This window comes from Chanodichthys erythropterus, chromosome 23 (assembly GCF_024489055.1).
Source record: "Chanodichthys erythropterus isolate Z2021 chromosome 23, ASM2448905v1, whole genome shotgun sequence".
In the NCBI taxonomy this organism is placed as follows: Eukaryota; Metazoa; Chordata; class Actinopteri; order Cypriniformes; family Xenocyprididae; genus Chanodichthys; species Chanodichthys erythropterus.
In genome coordinates, this window is record NC_090243.1 from 7,689,633 (window position 1) to 7,716,370 (window position 26,738).

General features: G+C 36.5%; 1 protein-coding gene across 1 annotated transcript; it reads left to right on the plus strand.

Moving 5' to 3' along the window:
• Window positions 1-1,177: 1,177 nt before the first annotated feature.
• drd3 (dopamine receptor D3) lies at window positions 1,178-26,738 on the plus strand. The gene is made up of 8 exons (XM_067377465.1): window positions 1,178-1,200; window positions 1,936-2,236; window positions 6,076-6,188; window positions 8,691-8,827; window positions 11,245-11,438; window positions 15,810-15,881; window positions 20,155-20,518; window positions 26,542-26,738. The coding sequence occupies exons 1-8, from the start codon at window positions 1,190-1,192 to the stop codon at window positions 26,736-26,738; spliced, it is 1,389 nt and encodes a 462-aa protein (XP_067233566.1). The 5' UTR covers window positions 1,178-1,189.

The following is a 26,738-nucleotide window of genomic DNA, read 5'->3' on the forward strand; positions in this document are numbered from 1 at the left end:
AATAAATATTCATTAAATTGCAATGCTCACCTTTCGATTATTATTGATGCCTCTAGTAATTAGGTGTCTGATTTTTAATTTCCAGCCTATTTTGAGTTCATTTTAAGCCAGCCATATAGTAATTTTTAAACAATAGTTGGGTTAAATAAATTGGCCAAACATTTAACCCAATTGCTGGGTTTATCCATTTTCAACCCAATTTGGGTTGTTTTAAACCCAGCATTTTTAGAGTGCATTATATGTCATTTTGTATAATGTTTTATACAACAAATGTCTTTATTTTGGGAAGAATAAACTATAATTTATGTTAATTATAGCTTTTAGGTATTTCACTGATGGTCTGACCTAACAATAGACAGGTTAGTGACAAATTACCCCAAATTGACAACATGCCCATTGGAGCATGTGTTCAACAGTATCTTTTTTTCCCCCTGGGCAAATAGCTTTTTTGTAGCCAAGACTCAAGACAGTGACAATAATTGACTTTCAATAATACTTTGAAAATATTCAATAGCTATTAAAAGATGCGACCTCTACACAATTCCATAATTACGTAATTATTTTCTCAACAAGAAATTAATTGTAACGTGCTATTATCAGGTGAAGTCGGTGTGGCTCTTGTGCTGTTAACCGGTTTGCTGAGTCTGTCTCGGGTAACAGCTATGTTCAGACAGTCGTTAATGATCACAGCCTGAGAGAGAACACTGTAGACATCAATCGAAATAGTCAGCGGAACGCGAATACCGTTAGAGCAAAGACATGATTTACTATCGGGCTTTTTGAGATGTTGTTTTATTCTTTCACCTACCTGGATTCACTTCAAAATATATTTAATCTACCATAAAGCACTGAACTGATAAAAGCAGAGATGATTCGTGCGTAAAAGACCTCTTGGAGACGGAATGAAGCGCGTCCCTCGGCTGTAATCAACCATCCGGGCGAATCAAGCACTGTGCGAAACCATTTTTTTTTTTTGCACAGAGTTATTCACTGCACGAAAGCAACGAGAGGAAGTATTGTTGGAGCTGTGAATTAATAAGTTTCGCGTACGCTGTGCTCGCCCGGTGCGCGGTAAGGATGGAGACCCTTCCTCAACACCGACGGCTCGCGCGAAGAGCGACTGGACAGATAACTTTAATCTCAGGGAAAGTGCATTCAGAGGTGGTTCTGATTCGGTTCTTCGCTGGAGATGCTTAACAGGTAGACACATTGTAAATCGTGTAATCTGCCTTTGGAATGCAGGACAGAAATGGATGTTATCCAGAACAAACTCATTAAATGCATGCGTTCACACTGGCTTTCAGGGCGCATTTGTGCAGATTATCACCATGATTGTTTTTCTTGGCGTCAATGAGTGTGACTTTGAGGAACATTGCAGCATTTACATTTTTTTTATCTGCATTGCATTTTGGAACATCATTTATCATCCACGTTAAAGATTTATAATATTTAGTTAAATTTCGAGAATAATAAATTATAATTTGTTTATTATAGCTATATTTCTCTGAAGATTTAAAATTGTTATAGACTGACTCTTTTTTACTTGAGTCAGTGTTCTGTATTATTAGCCTTAATTTATTACTGAAATCCAAATGTTAAGGGTTGCATGAAATGGACTGGATGAGACAGTTATAGCAGGTGTACAAGTTATAAAGCATGGATCTCCAAATGAGCCTTCACAAAATATATATATTTTTTATTGCTGAAATCAATAAATATAAGTTTCAAAGATATAAAAGCTGCACTGTGAAGTCACCAAGCAGTGAAATGCTTACCAAGTCTCTTTGCAGAATATAACATTTAAGGATGTCAGCATATAAACACAAGGTTTCAAACAATGTCAAACCTGCATAGACACCCAATGTTACAGTACATGTTGTCCTAGATGTCTGTGTTTTTGATTCCCAAAAGTGAAAAACTGTTCTCTTTCCCCAGATCTTCCACACTAATGGCAATGTTTAGCAGCAGTGAATGGCTGTGGAATGACTCAGAACATTTTCTCACTCCTGGGGGAAACTACAGCCTGGTATCAGGCATTGAAGAAGGGAAGAGGAATTACTATGCCATGCTCTATTCCCTACTTATCCTGGCTATTGTGTTTGGGAATGTTCTAGTGTGTATTGCTGTGGTTCGTGAGAAGTCTCTCCAGACCACCACCAACTATCTGGTGGTCAGCCTGGCAGTAGCTGATCTCTTGGTTGCTTCATTGGTTATGCCCTGGGCCGTCTATTTGGAAGTGAGTACACAAGAACCTACTATAGCCTATAGGGTGTTTTTTGGTATTAACAATAACAATTGCCATATGTAATTAAAAGCAACTCAACAAATAAATTAGATAAGGTGTTTTTAAGTATTGCCTGCAACCTTATGTCATGTGCAAGGAAATAGACTGACATTGTTTGGGGAATTGTTTGTTTACAGGCATCGTTTGTGGAAAAGATTCAATGATATAATTTCAGAGCCTTATTTTGCTGGGAAAAAATCAGTTTATTGATTGAGTGAGTGAATAATGTCAATTTGGGTGATGGCTTCAATCTTGAACAGCTAAATTTAGAGTTGAAAACATACAGGGACTCAAATCTGTAAATTAGTTTTTTAAAGGTGTCCTAGAATTAAATATTGAATTTATATTGGCATAGTTGAATAACAAGAGTTCAGTAGATGGAAAAGACATACACTGAGTTTCAAACTCCATTGTTTCCTCCTTCTTATATAAATCTCATTTGTTTAAAAGACCTCCGAAGAACAGGCGAATCTCAACATAACACCGACTGTTAAGTAACAGTCGGGGTCATTAATATGTACGCCCCCAATATTTGCATATGCCAGCCCATGATCAAGCATGAGACAAGGGCAGAACATCTGGATGTGCACAGCTGAATCATCAGACTAGGTAAGCAAGCAAGAAAAATAGCGAAAAATGGCAGATGGAACAATAATAACTGACATGATCCATGATTACATGATATTTTTAATGATATTTGTAAATTGTCTTTCTAAATGTTTCGTTAGCATGTTGCTAATGTACTGTTGAATGTGGTTAAAGTTACCATCGTTTCTTACTGTATTTACAGAGACAAGAGAGCCGTCGCCATTTTCATTTTTAAACACTTGCAGTCTGTATAATGCATAAACACAACTTCATTCTTTATAAATCTCTCCAACAGTGTGTAATGTTAGCTTTAGTCACGCAGCATAGCCTCAAACTCATTCAGAATCAAATGTAAACATCCAAATAAATACTATACTCACATGATCCGATGCAGTATGCATGACGAACATCTTGTAAAGATCCATTTTGAGGGTTATATTAGCTGTGTGAACTGTTTTTATGCTGTTCAAGGCAAGCGCGAGCTCCGGGGCGGGGGAGCGGGAGATTTAAAGGGGCCGCAACCTATATATCAGTGCATAGTTAATGATGCCCCAAAATAGGCAGTTCAAAAATGAATAAAAAAAAAATCTATGGGGTATTTTGAGCTGAAACTTCACAGACACATTCAGGGGACACCTTAGACTTATATTACATCTTTTAAAAAGACGTTCTAGGGCACCTTTAATCTATGAACCATCTAAACAAACTGATTCACTAGAATGAATCTGACTCGCAGCGTTATATGAGACATGAACATGTAGGATGAGCCGATTCAGTAGAATGATCCGGACTTCCCAACATTGCATATGAGACAGAGGACTGTTTAGGTTGAACCGATTCATTGGACTGAATCAGATTTTCGGATGCTACATATGAAAGGACTTAAGGGTGCGGTTTAGAAAAGCGCATTTGATTATTCCCTCAGATCAGATATTGAAAACACAGATGTAGTGATTGCGATCCACCAAACGTTGCAAAACTTGATAATGGAAAAGCAGCAGTACCTTAAAAAGATACTGTAAAAAAAACTACTGTCATGTTACAGAAAAAAAAAATGGAGTTAAGTAAGCCTTGTATTAAGGTTTTCGGTGATCTGATCACAAGCGGTCAGTCAAGATGCATTTCTGTTTCCACCTGGAATTAACATTGGCCTCATGTGACCACGCAAACCAATCTCGCAGTAAAATGTAAAATTTCCTAAAGCTGGCGATTAATATGAATATTACAAAAACATCTGATTATCAGTAAAAAAGTAAGCATGTTCCACTCCTAACCCCACCCCACCCCTAAATATAACCAACACTGGGCAGCAGATTGTACAAAAATGTGTAAATTCATACAAATTAGCCTCCAAATTGTCAAAATATAAAATAGTTTCAAATTGTCATTGAGGTATCTGGTCTTTAAAAATGTTCTCAAAACAGCACAAAAACATTATTCATACATTGTTCATGGAATGTTTTTTTTCTCTGAAACATTCATCTAGTGTTTTTAGATGTTACAACTTGTTTCAGAACATTTAGAGAACATTCAAAAGAAACATTCCCATAATGTTTGTAAAATGATAAAATCGAATGTTTCCTTAAAGGGTTAGTTCACCCAAAAATGAAATTTCTGCCATTAATTACTCACCCTCAAAAACTTTAAGACTTTCGTTCATCTTGGGAACACAAATTAAGATATTTTTGATAAAATCCAAGGGTTTCTGAAGCACACATAGGCAGCAATGTCCAGAAAGGTAATAAAGACATTGTTAAAATAGTCAACATGACTGCAGTGGTTCAACCTTAATGATATAAAGCGTCGAAAATGCTTTTTGTGCGCAAAAGTAACGACTTTATTTAACAATTTGAACTGTTGTCATACCGCAGTTGATGTAGTGAACGCAGTTCAGCGTTTCTGTGTTTACGTCCGAATGCCGGCTCAGTTTTGGCTGACACCAATACAATAATAAGTCAGTATTCTGACGTAGAACACGAAAGCACTGCACTACATTCACGTCAACTGCGTATGACAACAGTTCAAATTGTTAAATAAAGTTGTTTCTTTTGTGCACAAAAAGTATTCTCGTCGCTTTATATCATTAAGGTTGAACCACTGCAGTCATGTTGACTATTTTAACAATGTCTTTATTACCTTTCTGGACCTCAAAAGGTGCAATGACATTGCTGCCTATGTGTGGTTCAGAAACCCTTGGATTTCATCAAAAATATCTTAATTTGTGTTCCGAAGATGAATGAAGGTCTTATGGGTTTGGGATGACATGAGAAAACATAATTGGAAAAAAAATCTGTAAATGTAGTCCCTTTGTCTCCATCAGTAGTTGATTACTTAACATTGACACAAGAAACAACTTTAATCAATATATCTACTGTTTAAATAACCAATAAAAAAGCAATATTATTTGAAAGCTTATAGAATGGAGAACAGCAGATAATGGTTCTCAAATCTATAAAGTCATACTTCATTCAATATGTCCTCGAAATCAACAATAATTATCATTTGCCTTGGTAAAGGGTTAAATTATTGAATTTCAGAGCTACAATTCATAAAGCACTTAATCTACACAGTAAAAATGTTTTGTTAATTAACTTAAAATATTTTAACATTAATTGGCAAGTTACAAAATATTATTTAACATGACAAAATCAACCTGAATTAATTTTACAGTTACAGCATCACTATAATTTTCACAGTGTGATATCAAATTTCCTTCACCCTTCCCTGGTTTTGGTGGTTCACGTTTTCATTGATTCAGAGACTGCATTCCTACTCTGTTCAATTTGGCTGCATCTTGTGAATGACTGCAGTAGGAGGCTCTTGATTAGTGCCAGGAAGGGAGAAAAGAAGATCTTCCTGTCATGACGTACTACACCTAGCAGTCTGTTTCAGGAGCACGCAGTACATTCATCTCTGCCAGAGCCTTATTACCTCTCTTGCCACCCAGATGGGTGCTACAGTCATAGGAGAGATGGACCAAGAGTCTGTTTTCCTGTGGAGCACTCGTCATTTGCAAAGCGAGTGTGGGATGCTGAGACTCTCAAAAAGAGTTCTCTCCTTCCTTGCATTGGAGAATCCCTATCAGTGAGGCAGTGTGGCTAGAAATAAGTTGCTCAGTTTGACAAATTTCATATGTATATCCTTTTCACTTCAATTTTTTTGTGCATTTATTCCCTCAATATGACCTTGTTGTACCTGTGCAGGTGGTTGGTGGAGCTTGGCTCTTCAGTCGCTTGTATTGCAATGTCTTTGTGACCCTGGATGTGATGATGTGCACCGCAAGCATACTCAACCTGTGTGCCATCAGCATTGACAGGTATGGGGATAATAATATATGTGTATATGTGTAAAGAATATTCCAGGTTTAGTACAGGTTAAGCTCAATCAACACCATTGATAATATATATATATATATATATATATATATATATATATATATATATATATATATATATATATATATATATATATATATATATATATATATAGGTTACAGTGAGAGACTTACAATGGAATTGAATGAGGCCAGTCCATAAACATTAAAATGCACACTGTTTCAATAGTATAGCCACACAAAAAAAAACCCATATGCATATTTTGCTTAACCTTTTCTTTGCAAAATTATCCAATTTTGGTCAGTTTTACAGCTTAAATAATACAAATATTTTAATAAAAGAATGATTTTTTTTTTAAATAAAATAAGCTTCTCATTTCAGCTTTTAAATCCTCCAAAAATTGTCCCCAAATTCCAAAGGGTAGGTTCACCCAAAAATGAAAATTATCCCATGATTTACTCACCATGAAGCCATCCTAGTTGTATATGACTATCCAAACTCAAGCTCTTCTTCTTTTATATATAATAATTTTCATTTTTGGGTGAACTAACCCTTTAAGGTATGGTTACATTAGTAAAGTTTTGATGCCAAAAAAGGTCCATTATCAATATTGTAGTGATGTATGAAGCACAGTTCACATGCACAGAAGTCACTTTCAAACCAAGCAGCTTATTCGCATGACCAGCTGAACCTGATTCAAAACCTATGTGGGCAAATCTTTTGCACTCATGCACATTGTTGGGGTAATGCATTAAGTAACGCAAGTTATGTAATCAGATTACTTTTTCAAGTAACTAGTATAGTAACGCAATACTTTTAAATTTACATTGAGTTATTTTTTCAAAAAAGCAATTTCAAATAAGTTACTTTTTTGCCCATTTATTGACTGACACCTCTTTTTTCATTTTTTTGACACCTTTTTTAATTCCCTAATCGTGTGGATCCCCATTCAAATGTACGGAAGAGGATTACGGCCAAGCAATAAAAAAAAAATTAAAACCATCTTGAGATTAAAGTGTTAAATTTTGAGAAAAAACTTGTTAAATTTCGAGAAAAAAGTCGAGATAAAATGTTGAGAATATACTCGTTAAATTACAAGAAAAAAGTCGAGATAAAATGTTGAGAATAAAGTCGTTAAATTTCGAGAAAAAAGTCGTTAAATTTCGAGAAAAAAGTTGTTAAATTACGAGAACAAATTCGTTAAATTATGAGAATAAAGTCATTAAATTACAAGAAAAAAGTTGTTAAATTACCAGAACAAATTTGTTAAATTATGAGAAAAATTTGTTAAATTACGAGAATTTGTTCTCGTAATTTAACAACTTTTTTCTCATAATTTAATGAGTTTATTCTCAACATTTTATCTCGACTTTTTTCTCGAAATTTAACGACATTTTTCTCATAATTTAACAAATTTTTTCTCGTAATTTAACAACTTTTTTCTCGTAATTTAATGACTTTATTCTCAACATTTTATCTCGACTTTTTTCTTGAAATTTAATGACTTTTTTCTCAAAATTTAACAACTTTAATCTCGAGATGGTTTTATTTTTTTATTATTGCTTGGCCCTAATCCTCTTCCGTACAAATCAATATTGGTAAATGTGACGACTTTTCTTTTTTTTTCAACTCAAAGCAGGGAAGGGAAAATATTTTTTTGTGGTAGGCCTAATCAACAAATGCTGTTCGAGCTTTCAAACCTAAATATTCTTTTAATATGGTATCAGCAAATCCAGTGACAGGTGCATCATTAACACCTTCATAGATAGAGCAGGTAGGGGCCTTTGTTTTAATTTTGACTGCATGGCATGAGTGTGAAAACATATAGAAGTTTAATTAGCTGGGTGGTGGGGGGGACAAGAGTGAGGGGCTGGTCATATAGGATGAAATGGAAGGGCAGAGAGAAAACGATTCATAGAAAAGGCAAAAAAAAAAGTATGATAGAGAGTGCAGGGAAATAGAAGTATTCAGCCGGGGGGAGAGAAAAGAACATATTTAGGTTGATTATGCCTTTCAGACTGTCCTGGTTCTCCCCCTCTTTCCTCTGTGGTATACTAGGCTACTTGTAAAAGCAGTGTGCTGCTGCTAACATAAAACCCGATCACGAAAAGCTAATACAAATTTATCGTCCTGATAGGGGTCGAGCATAATAAATCTCTCTTTGATGTATAGATGTTGCGCATTCTCTTTCGGTGTCCTGACTTGTTAATTTTTAATCAGATATTTTCTTTTTAACGCTTTGTGGCAGATCCAGAAAAAAGCATTATAGTGAAAGCTTATCTGAAATTGAGTTTGATCCTTTTTTTTTTTTTTTTTCATATCAGAGCGGATGGTATATTCAAAAATTATTTTGTGGGGTCATTTAAAAGTTTTCATTTATTCTCATAACTAATACTTTCATGCGTCAGTGAGTGTGACCTTTTCCTGAACAGGATTCCCATTTCTCCAAAGATTCCTCTGAGATTTTTCTTCCTTCTGTAAAGGTATACGGCTGTGGTGATGCCCGTGCTATACAACACCACTCACAGCTCCCGCAAAAGGGTTTCAGTTATGATTGCTACAGTTTGGGTCCTTGCCTTTGCAGTCTCCTGCCCCCTACTGTTTGGATTCAACACTACAGGTGAGCTAGGGCTCCTGTGGCTCAAAAATGGGTCATAGGTGCTCTCATAATAAATAATGCTAAATAAAATGCAAACACATGCATATTATTATAGAATCATGCACAGTTAGCTTGCAAATACTGAAGCAAAACCAGTTGAGAACCACTGCACTTGTTCATTGGTGTGAAATCATTGCCTCCATTGCTTGCAAGGATGAAATCTTGTAAAGGCCTAATTCATAGCAAATGGGTTTGGCTATATACAGCTGTGGTCAAAAGTATTGGTAGTGACATACGTTTTTTAACATGTTTCTATGGTATACTGAAACAGGAAGTTTGGGAAGAACATAACAAATGGATATGTTTTGTAATAGCCAATAATTACCTCAGCCATGAACTTGATTTGCTACTTGTTAGTCAGCTGCAGATGGTATTGGGGGCGGGACATGCTCATTCTCATTTGTTTGGTTTAAAATCTGTTAGAGCATGAGTCATTTTTGTCCATTTTCCCAGAAAAGAGAAACAGTGTTTGGGGTAACGCGTTACAAGGAACTTAAGTTACATAATCAGATTACTTTTTTCAAGTTACTAGTAAGTAACGCATTACTTTTAAATTTACAATAAAATATCTGAGTTACTTTTTCAAATAAGTAATGCAAGTTACTTTATTTTCCCTTATATTGACTGACAGCCCTTTCGTCCCCATGTTGAGAGAGAAATCAGTAGTAAGTGCAGAGGTGTCATGCGTAAACATGATGGTTATTGTAGTTCTAGACTAAATGTGAGCATTTAATAATCTCACTTGCAGAAAAACAGTCAGTATTCCTCAAAATGAATAAAAACTGTGAAATGCGAACTCAGAATATTAAATTACACAAATATACTTTATGTATTTAATCTTACTTTATTAACCAATGTCTTTGCTGCTGACCTTCAATGATCCAATTCAACCATACTAATAAGAAAAAATGACTTTAGATAAACATCCTGAAGCTTATTTATTTCGCATTTGGTGTGAAAGGGCCTTTACATTTGTCAAAAATAGAACTTTTTTTGTTGTTATTTAAAAAAAAAAACAAGCAAGCCCAGCCCAGGTGAGAAAAAGTAACGCAAAAGTAATGTAACATTACTTTTCATAAAAAGTAACTGAGTAACGCAATTAGTTACTTTTTTAGGGAGTAACGCAATATTGCATTACTTTTAAAAGTAACTTTCCCAAACACTAAAGAGAGACTATACATTTCAAAAGTGCAAGTTATGTCTGACAACTTTCAGTAGTTCACTATCATATTAGCTTCAAAACTGCTGGAAATTGGAATAATTCAACTTTTTTTAAATGATTTTAAAGTCTCTTATGCTTACCGAGGCATTTATTCGATCAAAAATACAGTAAAAGCAGTATTGTGAAACATTATTACAAATTAAAACAACAGTTTTCATTTTGAATATATGTAATTTATTCCTGTGATGGCAAAGCTGAGTTTTCAGCAGCCGTTACTCCAGTCTTCAGTGTCACATGATCCTTCAGAAATCATTCCAATATGTTTTTAAAATATACTAAAATAAAAAAGCAGTTCTTTTAAATTGTACTAATGCTTCACAATATTACTGTTTTACTGTATTTTTGATCAAATGCAGTCTTGCTGAATTTGAATTGGTAAGCACAAGAGTTCAAAAACATTAAAAAAATCTTCAAACTTTTGACCGGTAGTATAATATCCATGGACTAAAAACAACTTAAACAGAAATTTTAAGTTCATGGAGTTTTTAAATAGCTTTAGTCTAGTTTGCATTTTTTTCTTTAATAGTTTGTAATGCAACTATTTTTCAAAAGGGTAGCTTGACTGTAAGTCAACTACTTAACATGATGCGTTGCATGTTACGCTACAAAGTTGCTTCCTCAAACATGGGGTTTCAAAATACAACAAAGCACTAAAAGGGTGGCTAATTTTATAGCTATAGCTTTCAGTAAGCTTCCATCAGATGTCGATAAATTAGTTTGCAAAGGAATTAATCATCCATTTAATTAGAGTAATCAGTTAATTAGTTTCACCGTGAGATATAATGAATGTCATCTCTCTCACACACACACACACAAGCCTCCAAGATATGCTTCCGATTTGTTCTGCTTTGGCTGCATGTACTGCAGATGGGAGGGAAGGACTTTGAGGGTCTAATTATGCTGCCGCAGAAACAATTTTATACGTTGCAGATTACTGCTGATAAGAGTATCGATTATACTTCCAACCCAGCTGGCATCATTACATACATTCACACTGTTTATTACCTCATATCTGTGAATTTCAATCTTAATTATATTGCTACACAATGAAATATTTACTGTAATACCAAACCAAAGAATCACAACAAATTCAAAATGTATCTACTGTTGCATCGCACTTTGCAGTAATGATATGTTGCATGTGTGTTTGTTGCAGATGACCCTGCAGTGTGCTCGATTTCAAATCCCGATTTTGTTATCTACTCCTCCGTGGTGTCGTTTTACTTGCCGTTCGTGGTGACCCTTCTGGTCTACGTGCGCATCTACATCTTTCTCAGAAAGAGACGGAAAAGAATCACTTTCCGTCAAGGCAGTGGCAAAGTTCAGCCAGCATCCGCGCCACCATCAGTGGTAAGAGTAGATATTCTTACATTTCACATCCACACATAATCTCCTCAAGCTGTTCTGTACTTCAAACACACATAATCCACCAATAACAGTGCATAATGACAAGAAATATCTGTTACCGGTGGTAAGTATAGATTGGAAACGCATTTAAGCTCCAATTCGGGCTATCTTGGATCGAAACATTGTATTACATTTCACTTCAATTCAAAGCAGCTTGGAATCCAGTCTGTCTTTGTTAGGAAACATTACTGGGTTGTTTTTTTTTCAGTGAAACAACATTCCCGACCAGTGGATAGGGCCTTTGTATCATTGGCTTTGTGTGGAAGTGAGATGCACAGTCAGGTCTTTGGAAAAGTTCCAGCAAAGCCATTCTGCTATGCGCCCTAGGAATTTTATTGCAAGATTTAGTTCCAGCTAACTGGAGCAAAATTTGATATGGAGAAAAGGCTTTGTAGGCTGTCCTGAATATTTTTCTTTCTGTTAAAAAGACTGTTATTCTCTTTTTCCCATCCTATCTAATTTTAATAAAGAAAATGAAGCCCAAGCACAGGCTTACACAGTATTTTGAGCAATACATTCATTTATATAACATGATTGATTTTGTACCTTGTTCAGATTTTAAATTATCAGCTTCCTTTTTTTCTTTTTATTAAAGAAATGGTTTACTCAAAAAAGATTCATTTACTCACCCTTATGTACAGCAGTTCCAAATTTGTAAGACTTTCTTCTTCTGTGGGACACAAAAGACGATATTTTGAAAAATGCCTTTTTTTTCTCTCACAAAAAAATAATGGTGTCCAATGTTATTGTTAAAATGAAAATACGAAATGTTCCTGGACTTTATAGCTTGTTGTCAATAACTGAAATAAGAATGAAATAAAACATTAGGTGAAAAATATTAGATGAAAAATGATGACAATGAAAATTGGAAATGTTGCTTTGGCTACTAACTAAAATAAATACACTGATCAGGCATAACATTATCACCACTGACAGGTGAAGTGAATATCACTGATTGGACCTCATTTATAAAATGTAGCGCAGAAACCATCCTAAATTTGATCAGATTTCTTTCAGATGTGAAATATACGGAAGAGGATTAGGGCCAAGCAATAATAATAAAAAAAAAACATCTCAAGATTAAAGTTGTTAAATTTAGAGAAAAAAAGTCGAGATAAAATGTTGAGAATAAACTCGTTAAATTACGGGGGAAAAAACTTGTTCGATTTTGAGAAAAAAGTCAAGATAAAATGTTGAGAATAAAGTCATTAAATTATGAGAAAAAAGTCATTAAATTATGAGAACAAATTCATTGAATTATGAGAAAAATGTTTTACATTTCGAGAAAAAAGTCAAGATAAAATGTTGAGAATAAAGTCATTAAATTACAAGAAAAAAGTTGTTAAAATACTAGAACAAATTCATTAAATTATGAGAAAAATGTCATTAAATTTTGAGAAAAAAGTAGAGATAAAATGTTGAGAATAAACTCGTTAAATTACGAGAAAAAACTCGTTAAATTTCGAGAAAAAAGTCGAGATAAAATGTTGAGAATAAAGTCATTAAATTATGAGAAAAAAGTCGTTAAATTATGAGAACAAATTCATTGAATTATGAGAAAAATGTTGTTACATTTCGAGAAAAAAGTCGAGATAAAATGTTGATAATAAAGTCATTAAATTACAAGAAAAAAGTTGTTAAAATACTAGAACAAATTCATTAAATTATGAGAAAAATGTCATTAAATTTGAGAAAAAAAGTAGAGATAAAATGTTGAGAATAAACTCATTAAATTATGAGAAAAAAGTTGTTAAAATACTAGAACAAATTCATTAAATTATGAGAAAAATGTCATTAAATTTTGAGAAAAAAGTCGAGATAAAATGTTGAGAATAAAGTCATTAAATTATGAGAAAAAAGTCATTAAATTATGAGAACAAATTCATTGAATTATGAGAAAAATGTTGTTACATTTCAAGAAAAAAGTCAAGATAAAATGTTGAGAATAAAGTCATTAAATTACAAGAAAAAAGTTGTTAAAATACTAGAACAAATTCATTAAATTATGAGAAAAATGTCATTAAATTTTGAGAAAAAAGTAGAGATAAAATGTTGAGAATAAACTCGTTAAATTACGAGAAAAAACTCGTTAAATTTCGAGAAAAAAAGTCTAGATAAAATGTTGAGAATAAAGTCATTAAATTATGAGAAAAAAGTCATTAAATTATGAGAACAAATTCATTAAATTATGAGAAAAATGTCGTTAAATTTCAAGAAAAATTTGAGATAAAATGTTGAGAATAAACTTGTTAAATTACGATAATAAACTCGTTAAATTACGAGAAAAAACTCGTTAAATTTAGAGAAAAATTCGAGATAAAATGTTGAGAATAAACTCGTTAAATTACAAGAAAAAAACCTGTTAAATTTCGAGAAAAAAGTCAAGATAAAATGTTGAGAAAGTCATTAAATTATGAGAAAAAAGTAGTTAAATTACGAGAACAAATTTGTTAAATTACGAATTTGTTCTCATAATTTAACGAATTTGTTCTCGTAATTTAATGAGTTTATTCTCAACATTTTATTTCGACTTTTTTCTTGAAATTTAACGAGTTTTTTCTCGTAATTTAACAACTTTAATCTCGAGATGGTTTTATTTTTTTATTATTGCTTGGCTCTAATCCTCTTGCATAGAAATATATAAATCACAAATGATCTTGATGGTTGAATGGTTTCAGTTCTCCGCATTGTAAACGACACCTAATTTATGTAATTTACATATTAAAGATCACCAGTCATCGTCCAAATCCTTTAATTTAGAATGGCGAGCTGCAAGAATAGCTTAGATTTCCAAAAACCTGCAGTAATCTGACAAGGAAAAGTGCGTACGTATGAAACACATTTGTATGTACGTATAAATATGAGCGTTGGTGTGGATTTAAGCGTACGCAGACTCTAAGATCAAATCTGTGCTTATGCATGCTTAATAAATGAGGCCAATTATCTCTTCATCACGGCACCTGTTAGTGGGTGGGATATATTAGGCAGCAAGTGAACATTTTGTCCTCAAAGTTGATGTGTTAGAAGCAGGAAAAATGGGCAAGCGTAAGGATTTGTGCGAGTCTGACAAGGGCCAATCTGTGATGGCTAGACCACTGAGTCAGAACATCTCCAAAACTGCAGATCTTGTGAGGTGTTCCCGGTCTGCAGTGGTCAGTTTCTATGAAAAGTGGTTCAAGGAAGAACAGTGGTGAACCAGCAACAGGCTCATGGGCGGCCAAGGCTCATTGATGCATGTTGGATTGCAAAGGTTGTGGTCCGATCCAACAGACAAGCTACTGCTCAAGAAGTTAATGCTGGTTCTGATAGAAAGGTGTCAGAATACACAGTGCATCACAGTTTGTTTTGCGTATGGGGCTGTATAGCTGCAGACCAGTCAGGGTGCCCATGCTGCCCCCAGTCCGCCGATGAAAGCGCCATCAGTGAACATCAGAACTAGACCACGGAGCAATGGAAGAAGATGGCCTGGTCTGATGAATCATGTTTTCTTTTACATCACATGGATGGCCGGGTGCGTGTGCGTCGCTTACCTGGGGAACACATGGCACCAGGATGCACTATGGGAAGAAGGCAAGGCCAGTGGAGCTAGTGTGATGCTTTGGGCGATGTTCTGCTGGGAAACCTTGGGTCCTGCCATCCATGTGGATGTTACTTTGACACTTACCACCTACCTAAGCATTGTTGCTACCTCAAACCATTCCTGCCACAATGGTTCAGGAATGGTTTGAGGAGCACAACAACGAGTTTGAGATGTTGACTTGACCTCCAAATTCCCCAGATCTCAATCCAATCGAGTATCTGTGGGATGTGCTGGACAAACATGTCTGATCCATAGAGGCCCCACCTCGCAACTTACAGGACTTAAAGGATCTGCTGCTAACATCTTGGTGCCAGATACCACAGCACACCTTTAGGACTCTAGTGGAGTCCATGCCTCGACGGGTCAGGACAGCAAGAGGTGGACCAACACAATATTAGGAAGGTGGTCAAAATGTTATGCCTGATCGGTAACTGGCCTGATTATCATTAATTCTGTTAAATTAGGGTTAATTAAGTTTCTTAATGATAATTCTATTGAAGTGAGGTATGATCCAGTCTGAGCTTCAGTGAAACGACACATCCTATATTGGCATCTAGTGAAAATCCGATTTTTCTGATTCTTTTTCCATACTTCATTTTCCCTGCCTTGATTCTGGCATCCTTTCCTGTCTTGTTACATTTAAAAAGCTGCTTTTTCTGCTACCCAAATATGTTTTACATGCTTTTGCATTGCCTTTGTTTTCCTCCCGCTGACTCTTTAACATCTCTCCACAGGAGACGTGTTTACAAGATGGCACTCACAAAGAGAAAAGAGACCTTTCCCCCATCAGGATCAATGTGATAAATGTGCGTATACCATTGTGTGCCTGCATGTGTGCATAGAAATGTGTGTGACTACTCTAATCTTGCATGAAATTAGCCTTCTCAGAGCAACAGACTCTGTGAAGAAATCCTACAAGGTATTTTGAGATTGCTGGCAGCATTCTCTCTCCTGTTTTAGCATAGCGGGTGTGTTTCTGTCACCGTGCCTCCACAGACTTATCCCTGCGGCTGTAAGCTGTGAACTGGAAAAATGTGGCTCTGACGTATGGCCTCCAACTTGCTCTGGCTGGTGCTTAACTCCCCTCACCAGCGCACTCCTGTTTGTTGAAACTGTTTCCACAGGAGTCACTTCAAAGTTAGCGAGTAACAAGCTTTAGCTGAGAGCCATAGGATATATGTTCTATGTAGCTGTTAGTTGAGACCTCGGAGTCAGAATAATATGAAGAGAGATCTTGATTAATTGACATATAAGGAGATGAAGTGAAACCATCTTTCTGACTAAATTGTTAATGTTAATATAAATGGTATTCTATCATCAATAATTTTTTTTTTTTTTCTACACTGTATACATGCATTGAGTTGCTGCCATGAGATTAATCAATTAGTTACTTGCTGAATGAAAAATTAATTTTAAAAAAATCACAAACCTTTGAATGATGGTGTACAGTATAGTCTGGAAGACATGTAAACATTTATTATATGTTAAATAATTAGTAAATATTAGGGTTTTCGATTAAACGCCTTAATTTAATGAATTAGTTATGGAAAACGCACCCGCCCCGACCCAGATGTACACAGGTTTATACAGCGGATTGGTGACGAACATGATGCAGGGCAACAATTAGATGATATATAGAATGTAGTTAGAATGCCCGTAAAATTCAAGATACAATGGCAAAATTGCCCTGTATGATTTTTGTGTTTCATATTTATATCATATGATATAGTTAAGCAATATCAAACAAATTATTTCTTTTTCTTTTCTAATTGATGCTTTTCTCATTTAACACAATAATGATCTTTTGGGGATAATTTCTCACCCAAATGTACGATTAATTAGATTATTCGGCACATCATGTAATTAATTAGATTAAAAAAATTAGTAGTCCTTGTAAATATATAATAGAATGATATCATTTATAATTAAATAATAAAAGAATATAAATTTACTTCAGAAACAGTTTAAAGGGTTTGTTCACCCAAAAAATGAAAATTCTATTATTAATTACTCACCCTCATGTTGATCCACGCCCGTAAGATCTTAGATCATCTTCAGAATATAAATTAAGATATTTTTGATGAAATCTGAGGGTCTCTGAACCACACAAGTTATTTTTGTTTTGTTTTTGCGCACAAAAAGTATTCTCGTCGCTTTATAACATTAAAGGAACACTCCACTTTATTTGAAAATAGGCTCATTTTCCAACTCCCCTAGAGTTAAACAGTTGAGTTTTACCGTTTTCAAATCCATTCAGCTGATCTCCGGTTCTGGGGGTACCACTTTTAGCATAGCTTAGCATAGTTCATTGAATCTGATTAGACCGTTAGCATCGCGCTTAAAAATGACCAAAGAGTTTTGATATTTTTCCTATTTAAAACTTGACTCTTCTATAGTTAAATTGTGTACTAATGCTGCGTTCACACCGAACGCGTCTGGAACGTCAAATTCGCACCAGACGCGTCTAGTTGGACGCTTGAACATTTTGAAGTCAGACGCTTCAGACGCACGTAAAATTCGCTCAATTCGCGCGTCTAAACAAAGTGTGTTCAGACGCGAATTCGCTTCATGGGAGGGGCTTTCATCTCTTTCTGCACAGATCCTCTGAATAAACACATAATCTCGTCAATTGGAAACCTGTAGTGGCAATTTAACTCGGTTATGCCGGCCGACTTTTGCTAGCTAGAAGGTGGGCTAGTATCAACGGCTAAAATCATGCAAAAAGTTTTACAACTAACCAGATTGTCCGATTTCTTCGCTTATTCTCTTCCAGGCAAGGTCCTTTTTATTCCTGTCTCGATAAAAATATAATGACACATCACAGAGCTCAGGGTGGCTACACACAGCGACATCTTTGTTCTGGTCTCCGGCATCACTGATCACATCATAAACACGTTACTACCAAAGCAGAGTCCCTGATTGGTTAACGTGCCGCAAATTTACGCCAAAGTTCAGATTTTTCAACTCGGGCGTTTGGGCGTCAGACGCTCAATTCGCGAGTCAGCCGCGTGAACGCTCAATTCGCGCCGCGCCATTCGCGCGTCAACGGCCGATTCGCGCCGCGCTAGACGCTTGATTCGCGCCGCGGGACCTCTAGACGCGCGTTTGCATTGACTTAACATGTAAATCAGACGCCCCAGACGCGTTCGGTGTGAACGCAGCATAAGACCGACGGAAAATAAAAAGTTGTGATTTTCTAGGCCGATATGGCTAGGAACTATACTCTCATTCCGGCGTAATAATCAAGGAACTTTGCTGCCGTTCCATGGCTGCAGCAGTGCAATGATATTACGCAGCGCCCGTGAGCCCCTGCTTGCACAGGGAACGTGCCTTACAACCATGGAGACGTTTGTGAGAGACGCTGCGTAATATCATTGCACTGCTGCAGCCATGGTACGGCAGCAAAGTTCCTTGATTATTACGCCTGAATGAGAGTATAGTTCCTAGCCATATCGGCATATCGCAACTTTTCATTTTCTGTCGGTCTTAGTACACGATTTAACTACAGAAGAGTCAAGTTTTAAATAGGAAAAATGTCAAAACTCTTTAGTCATTTTTAAGCGCGATGCTAACGGTCTAATCATATTCAATGAACTATGCTAAGCTATGCTAAAAGTGGTACCGCCAGACCCGGAGATCGGCTGAATGGATTCGAAAACGGTAAAACTCAACTGTTTAACTCAAGGGGAGTTGGAATATGAGCCTATTTTCAAAAAAAGTGGAGTGTTCCTTTAAGGTTGAACCACTGTAGTCACATGGACTATTTTAACGACGTCTTTACTACTTTTCTGGGCCTCAAAAGGTGCAATGACATTGCTGCCTATGTGTGGTTCAGAAACCCTCGGATTTTATCAAAAATATCTTAAAGGGTTAGTTCACCTAAAAATGAAAATTATGTCATTTATTACTCACCCTCATGTCGTTTCACACCAGTAAGACCTTCGTTCATCTTCAGAACACAAATTAAGATATTTTTGATAAAATCCGATGGCTCAGTGAGGCCTGCATCGCCAGCAAGATAATTCACACTTTCAATGCCCAGAAAGCTACTAAAGACATATTTAAAGCAGTTCATGTGACTACAGTGGTTCAACCTTAATGTTATGAAGTGACGAGAATACTTTTTGTGCGCCAAAAAACAAAATAACGACTTTATTCAACAATATCTAGTGATGGGCGATTTCAAAACTCTGCTTCATGAAGCTTCGAATCTTTACGAATCTTTTGTTTCTAATCAGTGGTTCGGAGTGCGTATCAAACTGCCAGAGTCACGTGATATGTCATAAGTGTTCACCACTTGGGGCCGTGACTTTGACAGTTTGATACATGCTCCAAACCACTGATTCGAAACAAAAGATTCGTAAAGCTTCAAAGCTTCATGACTACATTTGTTACATGTATACTTAAAACAAGACAAAAACAATTTACCAGGAAGAGAAAAATGCATTAAACCTGAAATATTTAAGATATATCTGACAAAATACTGATTAAGAAAAATATTTTGCTGTGTTTCGCTGATTTGAGAAAGACCAATGGCCACAAATATATTTCATGATAAAAATTTGTACAACCAGTTTTTTGTTTTATGTTTTAGTAATATAATTAATATAATTGTCCATAGCATAGCTCAGCCGAAAACATTTTTATCCACTGGGATTAAAATTCAAAAGACCTTTAAACTTTTAAAAAGTCTAGTTTTCAAGAATGTAATGTATTTCTCAATACCATATCCAATGGCGATGTTGTGTTATAGGAGAGTATACATGAGAGATTTTAATAAGATATGGCTGGAGAAACAGCAAATGTTCAGTCAGTAGCCAGAAGGTTGGTTCATTGCCCTTTCTTAACGAATTGCAAACTCAACAAAAAGCAGTTCAGAACTAGTCCAATGTGAAATCAGCTTCATATTGCAACAAAAATATTCAGTAGTCCTGGAGACGATATCATTCTATTCGAGGAAATGAGGACAGCATATCTCCATGTGCTAATTAATTATAGAACAGACATGCTTGCAGGAATAAAGATATTTGGCGCACCTTGAAGTTTGCATGCTTACATTTCATCTCCCTATCTGTTCAGGAAACCACGGAGCAGGTGATCCGTCCGCGGCTCCTCGCCAGCTGCCTGTGGCGTAAGCGGCCTCAAACCGCACCTGCCGAGAACTCGCTGCTGCCTCCTGTGATTACGCTGAACTACTGCAGTATCAGCCAGGCGTCCTTTGCTCGCACTGAGCAAGATGCAAATCACGAGGAAGAGGAAGGTGGGGATGAGGAGCAGGTGGCAGTTAGGAGTTGTGAGGTGAAGAAGTTGTCAAACGGACGAACGCACACCACCCTGCATCCACCGCGGGCCGGCCGAGTCATGGCGTGTCCCAGTCAGGTCCGTTGTAGAAGTATGCAGTCCAAGGAAAAGAAAGCCACACAGATGTTGGCCATCGTTCTGGGTGAGATGTAAATCCAGACTCCATTTTTAGATTCCTAGTTTTGGAAAAAAAATATTCTGTTGTTGTTAGTGGCACAGACATTACATTCTTCTTTAAAGTGAAGAGCGACAGAATACTTTCACTCATCCATCCATCATATCACTATCCTTTTCCATCCATCCATCCATCCATCCATCCATATCACTATCCTTTTTCATCCATCCATCCATCCATCCATATCACTATCCTTTTTCATCCATCCATCCATCCATCCATATCACTATCCTTTTTCATCCATCCATCCATCCATCATATCACTATCCTTTTTCATCCATCCATCCATCCATCATATCACTATCCTTTTTCATCCATCCATCCATCCATCCATCCATCCATATCACTATCCTTTTGCATCCATCCATCCATCCATCCATATCACTATCCTTTTTCATCCATCCATCCATCCATCATATCACTATCCTTTTTCATCCATCCATCCATCCATCCATATCACTATCCTTTTTCATCCATCCATCCATCCATCATATCACTATCCTTTTTCATCCATCCATCCATCCATCATATCACTATCCTTTTTCATCCATCCATCCATCCATCCATCCATCCATCCATATCACTATCCTTTTGCATCCATCCATCCATCCATCCATCCATCCATATCACTATCCTTTTCCATCCATCCATCCATCCATATCACTATCCTTTTTCATCCATCCATCCATCCATATCACTATCCTTTTTCATCCATCCATCCATCCATCCATCATATCACTATCCTTTTTCATCCATCCATCCATCCATCCATCCATCCATCCATATCACTATCCTTTTGCATCCATCCATCCATCCATATCACTATCCTTTTCCATCCATCCATCCATCCATATCACTATCCTTTTTCATCCATCCATCCATCCATATCACTATCCTTTTTCATCCATCCATCCATCCATCCATCCATCCATCCATATCACTATCCTTTTCCATCCATCCATCCATCCATCCATCCATCCATCCATCCATATCACTATCCTTTTTCATCCATCCATCCATCCATATCACTATCCTTTTCCATCCATCCATCCATATCACTATCCTTTTTCATCCATCCATCCATCCATCCATCCATCCATCCATCCATCCATCCATCCATATCACTATCCTTTTTCATCCATCCATCCATCCATATCACTATCCTTTTCCATCCATCCATCCATCCATCCATATCACTATCCTTTTCCATCCATCCATCCATCATATCACTATCCTTTTTCATCCATCCATCCATCCATATCACTATCCTTTTCCATCCATCCATCCATCATATCACTATCCTTTTCCATCCATCCATCCATCATATCACTATCCTTTTTCATCCATCGTCTATCCATCCATATCACTATCCTTTTTCATCCATCCATATCACTATCCTTTTCCATCCATCCATCCATCCATCCATCCATCCATCCATCATATCACTATCCTTTTTCATCCATCCATATCACTATCCTTTTCCATCCATCCATCCATCCATCATATCACTATCCTTTCATCCATCGTCTATCCATCCATATCACTATCCTTTTTCATCCATCCATATCACTATCCTTTTCCATCCATCCATCCATCCATCCATCCATCCATCCATCCATCATATCACTATCCTTTTTCATCCATCCATCCATCATATCACTATCCTTTTTCATCCATCCATATCACTATCCTTTTCCATCCTTCCATCCATCCATCCATCCATCCATATCACTATCCTTTTTCATCCATCCATCCATCCATCCATCCATCCATATCACTATCCTTTTTCATCCATCCATCCATCCATCATATCACTATCCTTTTTCATCCATCCATATCACTATCCTTTTCCATCCATCCATCCATCCATCATATCACTATCCTTTTTCATCCATCCATCCATCCATCCATCCATCCATCCATCATATCACTATCCTTTTTCATCCATCGTCTACCCATCCATATCACTATCCTTTTTCATCCATCCATCCATCCATCCATCCATCCATCATATCACTATCCTTTTTCATCCATCCATCCATCATATCACTATCCTTTTTCATCCATCCATATCACTATCCTTTTCCATCCATCCATCCATCCATCATATCACTATCCTTTTTCATCCATCCATCCATCCATCATATCACTATCCTTTTTCATCCATCGTCTATCCATCCATATCACTATCCTTTTTCATCCATCCATCCATCCATCATATCACTATCCTTTTTCATCCATCCATATCACTATCCTTTTCCATCCATCCATCCATCCATCCATCCATCCATATCACTATCCTTTTTCATCCATCCATCCATCCATCATATCACTATCCTTTTTCATCCATCCATATCACTATCCTTTTCCATCCATCCATCCATCCATCATATCACTATCCTTTTTCATCCATCCATCCATCCATCCATCCATCCATCCATCATATCACTATCCTTTTTCATCCATCGTCTACCCATCCATATCACTATCCTTTTTCATCCATCCATCCATCCATCCATCCATCCATCCATCATATCACTATCCTTTTTCATCCATCCATCCATCATATCACTATCCTTTTTCATCCATCCATATCACTATCCTTTTCCATCCATCCATCCATCCATCATATCACTATCCTTTTTCATCCATCCATCCATCCATCATATCACTATCCTTTTTCATCCATCGTCTATCCATCCATATCACTATCCTTTTTCATCCATCCATCCATCCATCATATCACTATCCTTTTTCATCCATCCATATCACTATCCTTTTCCATCCATCCATCATATCACTATCCTTTTTCATCCATCTATCCATCCATCCATCCATCATATCACTATCCTTTTTCATCCATCGTCTATCCATCCATATCACTATCCTTTTTCATCCATCCATCCATCATATCACTATCCTTTTTCATCCATCCATCCATCATATCACTATCCTTTTTCATCCATCCATCCATCCATCCATCATATCACTATCCTTTTTCATCCATCCATCCATCCATCCATCCATCCATCCATCATATCACTATCCTTTTTCATCCATCCATCCATCATATCACTATCCTTTTTCATCCATCCATCCATCCATCCATCCATCCATCATATCACTATCCTTTTTCATCCATCCATCATATCACTATCCTTTTTCATCCATCCATCCATCCATCATATCACTATCCTTTTTCATCCATACATCCATCCATCATATCACTATCCTTTTTCATCCATCCATCCATCCATCCATCCATCCATCATATCACTATCCTTTTTCATCCATCCATCCATCATATCACTATCCTTTTTCATCCATCCATCCATCATATCACTATCCTTTTTCATCCATCCATATCACTATCCTTTTCCATCCATCCATCCATCCATCCATCCATCCATCCATCCATCATATCACTATCCTTTTTCATCCATCCATCCATCCATCCATCCATCATATCACTATCCTTTTTCATCCATCCATCCATCCATCCATCCATCCATCCATCCATCCATCCATCATATCACTATCCTTTTTCATCCATCCATCCATCATATCACTATCCTTTTTCATCCATCCATCCATCCATCCATCCATCATATCACTATCCTTTTTCATCCATCCATCATATCACTATCCTTTTTCATCCATCCATCCATCATATCACTATCCTTTTTCATCCATACATCCATCCATCATATCACTATCCTTTTTCATCCATCCATCCATCCATCATATCACTATCCTTTTTCATCCATCCATCCATCCATCATATCACTATCCTTTTTCATCGATAGATAGATGGATCCATCCATCCATCTATCTATCTATCCATCCATGCATCATTTCACTATCCCTTTTCATCCATCGTCTATCCATCCATCCATCATATCATTATCCTTTTTCAACCATCCATCCATCATATCACTATCCTTTTTCATCCATCCATCCATCCATCCTTCCATCATATCACTATCCTTTTTCATCCATCCATCCATCATATCACTATCGTTTTTCATCCATCCATCCATCCATCATATCACTATCCTTTTTCATCCATCCATCCATCCATCCATCCATCATATCATTATCCTTTTTCAACCATCCATCCATATCACTATCCTTTTTCATCCATCCAACCATCCATCCATCCATCCATCCATCCATCATATCACTATCCTTTTTCATCCATCCATCCATCCATCCATCCATCCATCCATCCATCCATCCATCCCATTGTTAGAATCTTTGCCATGCAACAATGATGATATCAGTGTAATATTAGCTTTCTTCATAGTGTTTAGTCTTCCATCTTGCATTTATTTGCATACTAAATTGTCATTGTTTTTTTTACTTCCATTTGTCGCCCTGAGCATCATAACAACAGTGACTCAGTGATGCGACATTTAATTTATACTGAACTGTCTCACTTTACATGCTATCCTGTTTTGGCCCAAAGCCATTTGTATTCATATTTGCAAGGTTAAACTCGTCTGTTTTCCCTTAGGTCATATATACATTATATAATACTGTACATTACAACATCCCGGTAAGATTTTTTAATGTTTTTGAATGAAATCTCACATGCTCAGCAAGACTATTTATTTGATAAAGAAACACAGAAAAACAGTAACATTGTAAATATTGCAACAATTTAAAATAATCGTTTTGTACTTTCATGTTATTTTAAAAAGAAATTCATTCCCATATTAGCAAAGCTGAATTTTTAGCATCCATTACTCCAGTCTTCAGTGTCACATGATCTTTCAGAAATCATTGTAATATGCTGATTTGGCACTCAAGAAACATTTCTTATTATTATCACTGTTGATACTGTTTTTCAGGATTCTATGATGAATAAAAAGTTAAAAATAACAGCATTTCATCTTTTGATTGAATCCCAGGTGAAGGTAGCAGGGGTACATTTGGCTGCATTTTATTTTGTAATTTCACTGACTTGACTAACTCGACCTCTGTCATACATCATAATCAACACTGATATTAATCCATCTCTCATGTCTAGCAAATGAGGAGAATTTTTCATAGACACTGAGACAGACAGGCAGCAGCAGAAGTGAGAGAGGATGTGGTGGGGAGGGACATGTAATTTCTGAAATTCACCATCTTGCTGATTACTTACAGCAAATTGATTTTGTGATTTTTATCCTCACAATTTCAAAACTGTTTTCCTTTCATATTGGGTGTCCTGACAACTCCTCCAACCCTCCCCCTCAACCCGAGCACGTCACCGTACTATTTTTTTCAATCAATGATTCACTTAGTTTTTCATTTGACATTTTGAAAGTGGGTTGCAGAGTTGCTCCATGGAGCTCAGTCAGTCTGTGCTGGCGTGTGCCACAGTTTGTCAGATTGCCATCAAGGGGCCACCTGGGGAATAGTGAGGGCGCTGAATGCCACTAGCTTTATACAGCACCTACAGAGTACAGACAGTCTCCAACATATTAGTTTTATAAAACATCAAGTACCAATTAAGCTCTATAAGTGTCAAGCGATGACCCATGAGTCAGTGTTCTGTGTAAAGTGATAAATGACAGTGATGGTAATCGGAGATGTCTGCTTAATTGAGGAGGAAATTAAATCACACTCATGGAGACAGATGTCTTGGATCGAGTGAATGGCTCAGCTGCCTCAGTTCAAAGACAATTGGTCAGGGTTGCCACATGACCATTTTGCCTGTGGTCACGGTTTTTATTTCAAATTCAACAAAGCTATTTGTCATTTACAAAAACTCCTACATGTAAAAAAAACTGAAGTCTGAAGAGTAGTTCACCCAAAAAGCCTCATGGCCTTTTTTTTTCTGTGCATCACAAAAGGTGATATTTTTTAGGGACTGTACGGTTCGCTATTTTCAAAACGGATTAAAAAGCACCATAAAAATCTGCTGAAGTTATTGAATAGTGTTATGTGAGGAAAAGACCTCACAGACCTAAATGCTCATTTGTTTTTTTCTTGTCCTGCAGGGGTTTTTCTTATTTGCTGGCTTCCCTTCTTTGTGACCCACATCCTAAACACTCACTGCAGAGCTTGCCACATTCCTCCTGAGGTCTACAGCGCCTTCACTTGGCTCGGCTACGTCAACAGCGCTCTCAATCCAGTCATCTACACCACGTTCAACACTGAGTTCCGCAGAGCCTTTATTAAAATCCTGAGCTGCTAA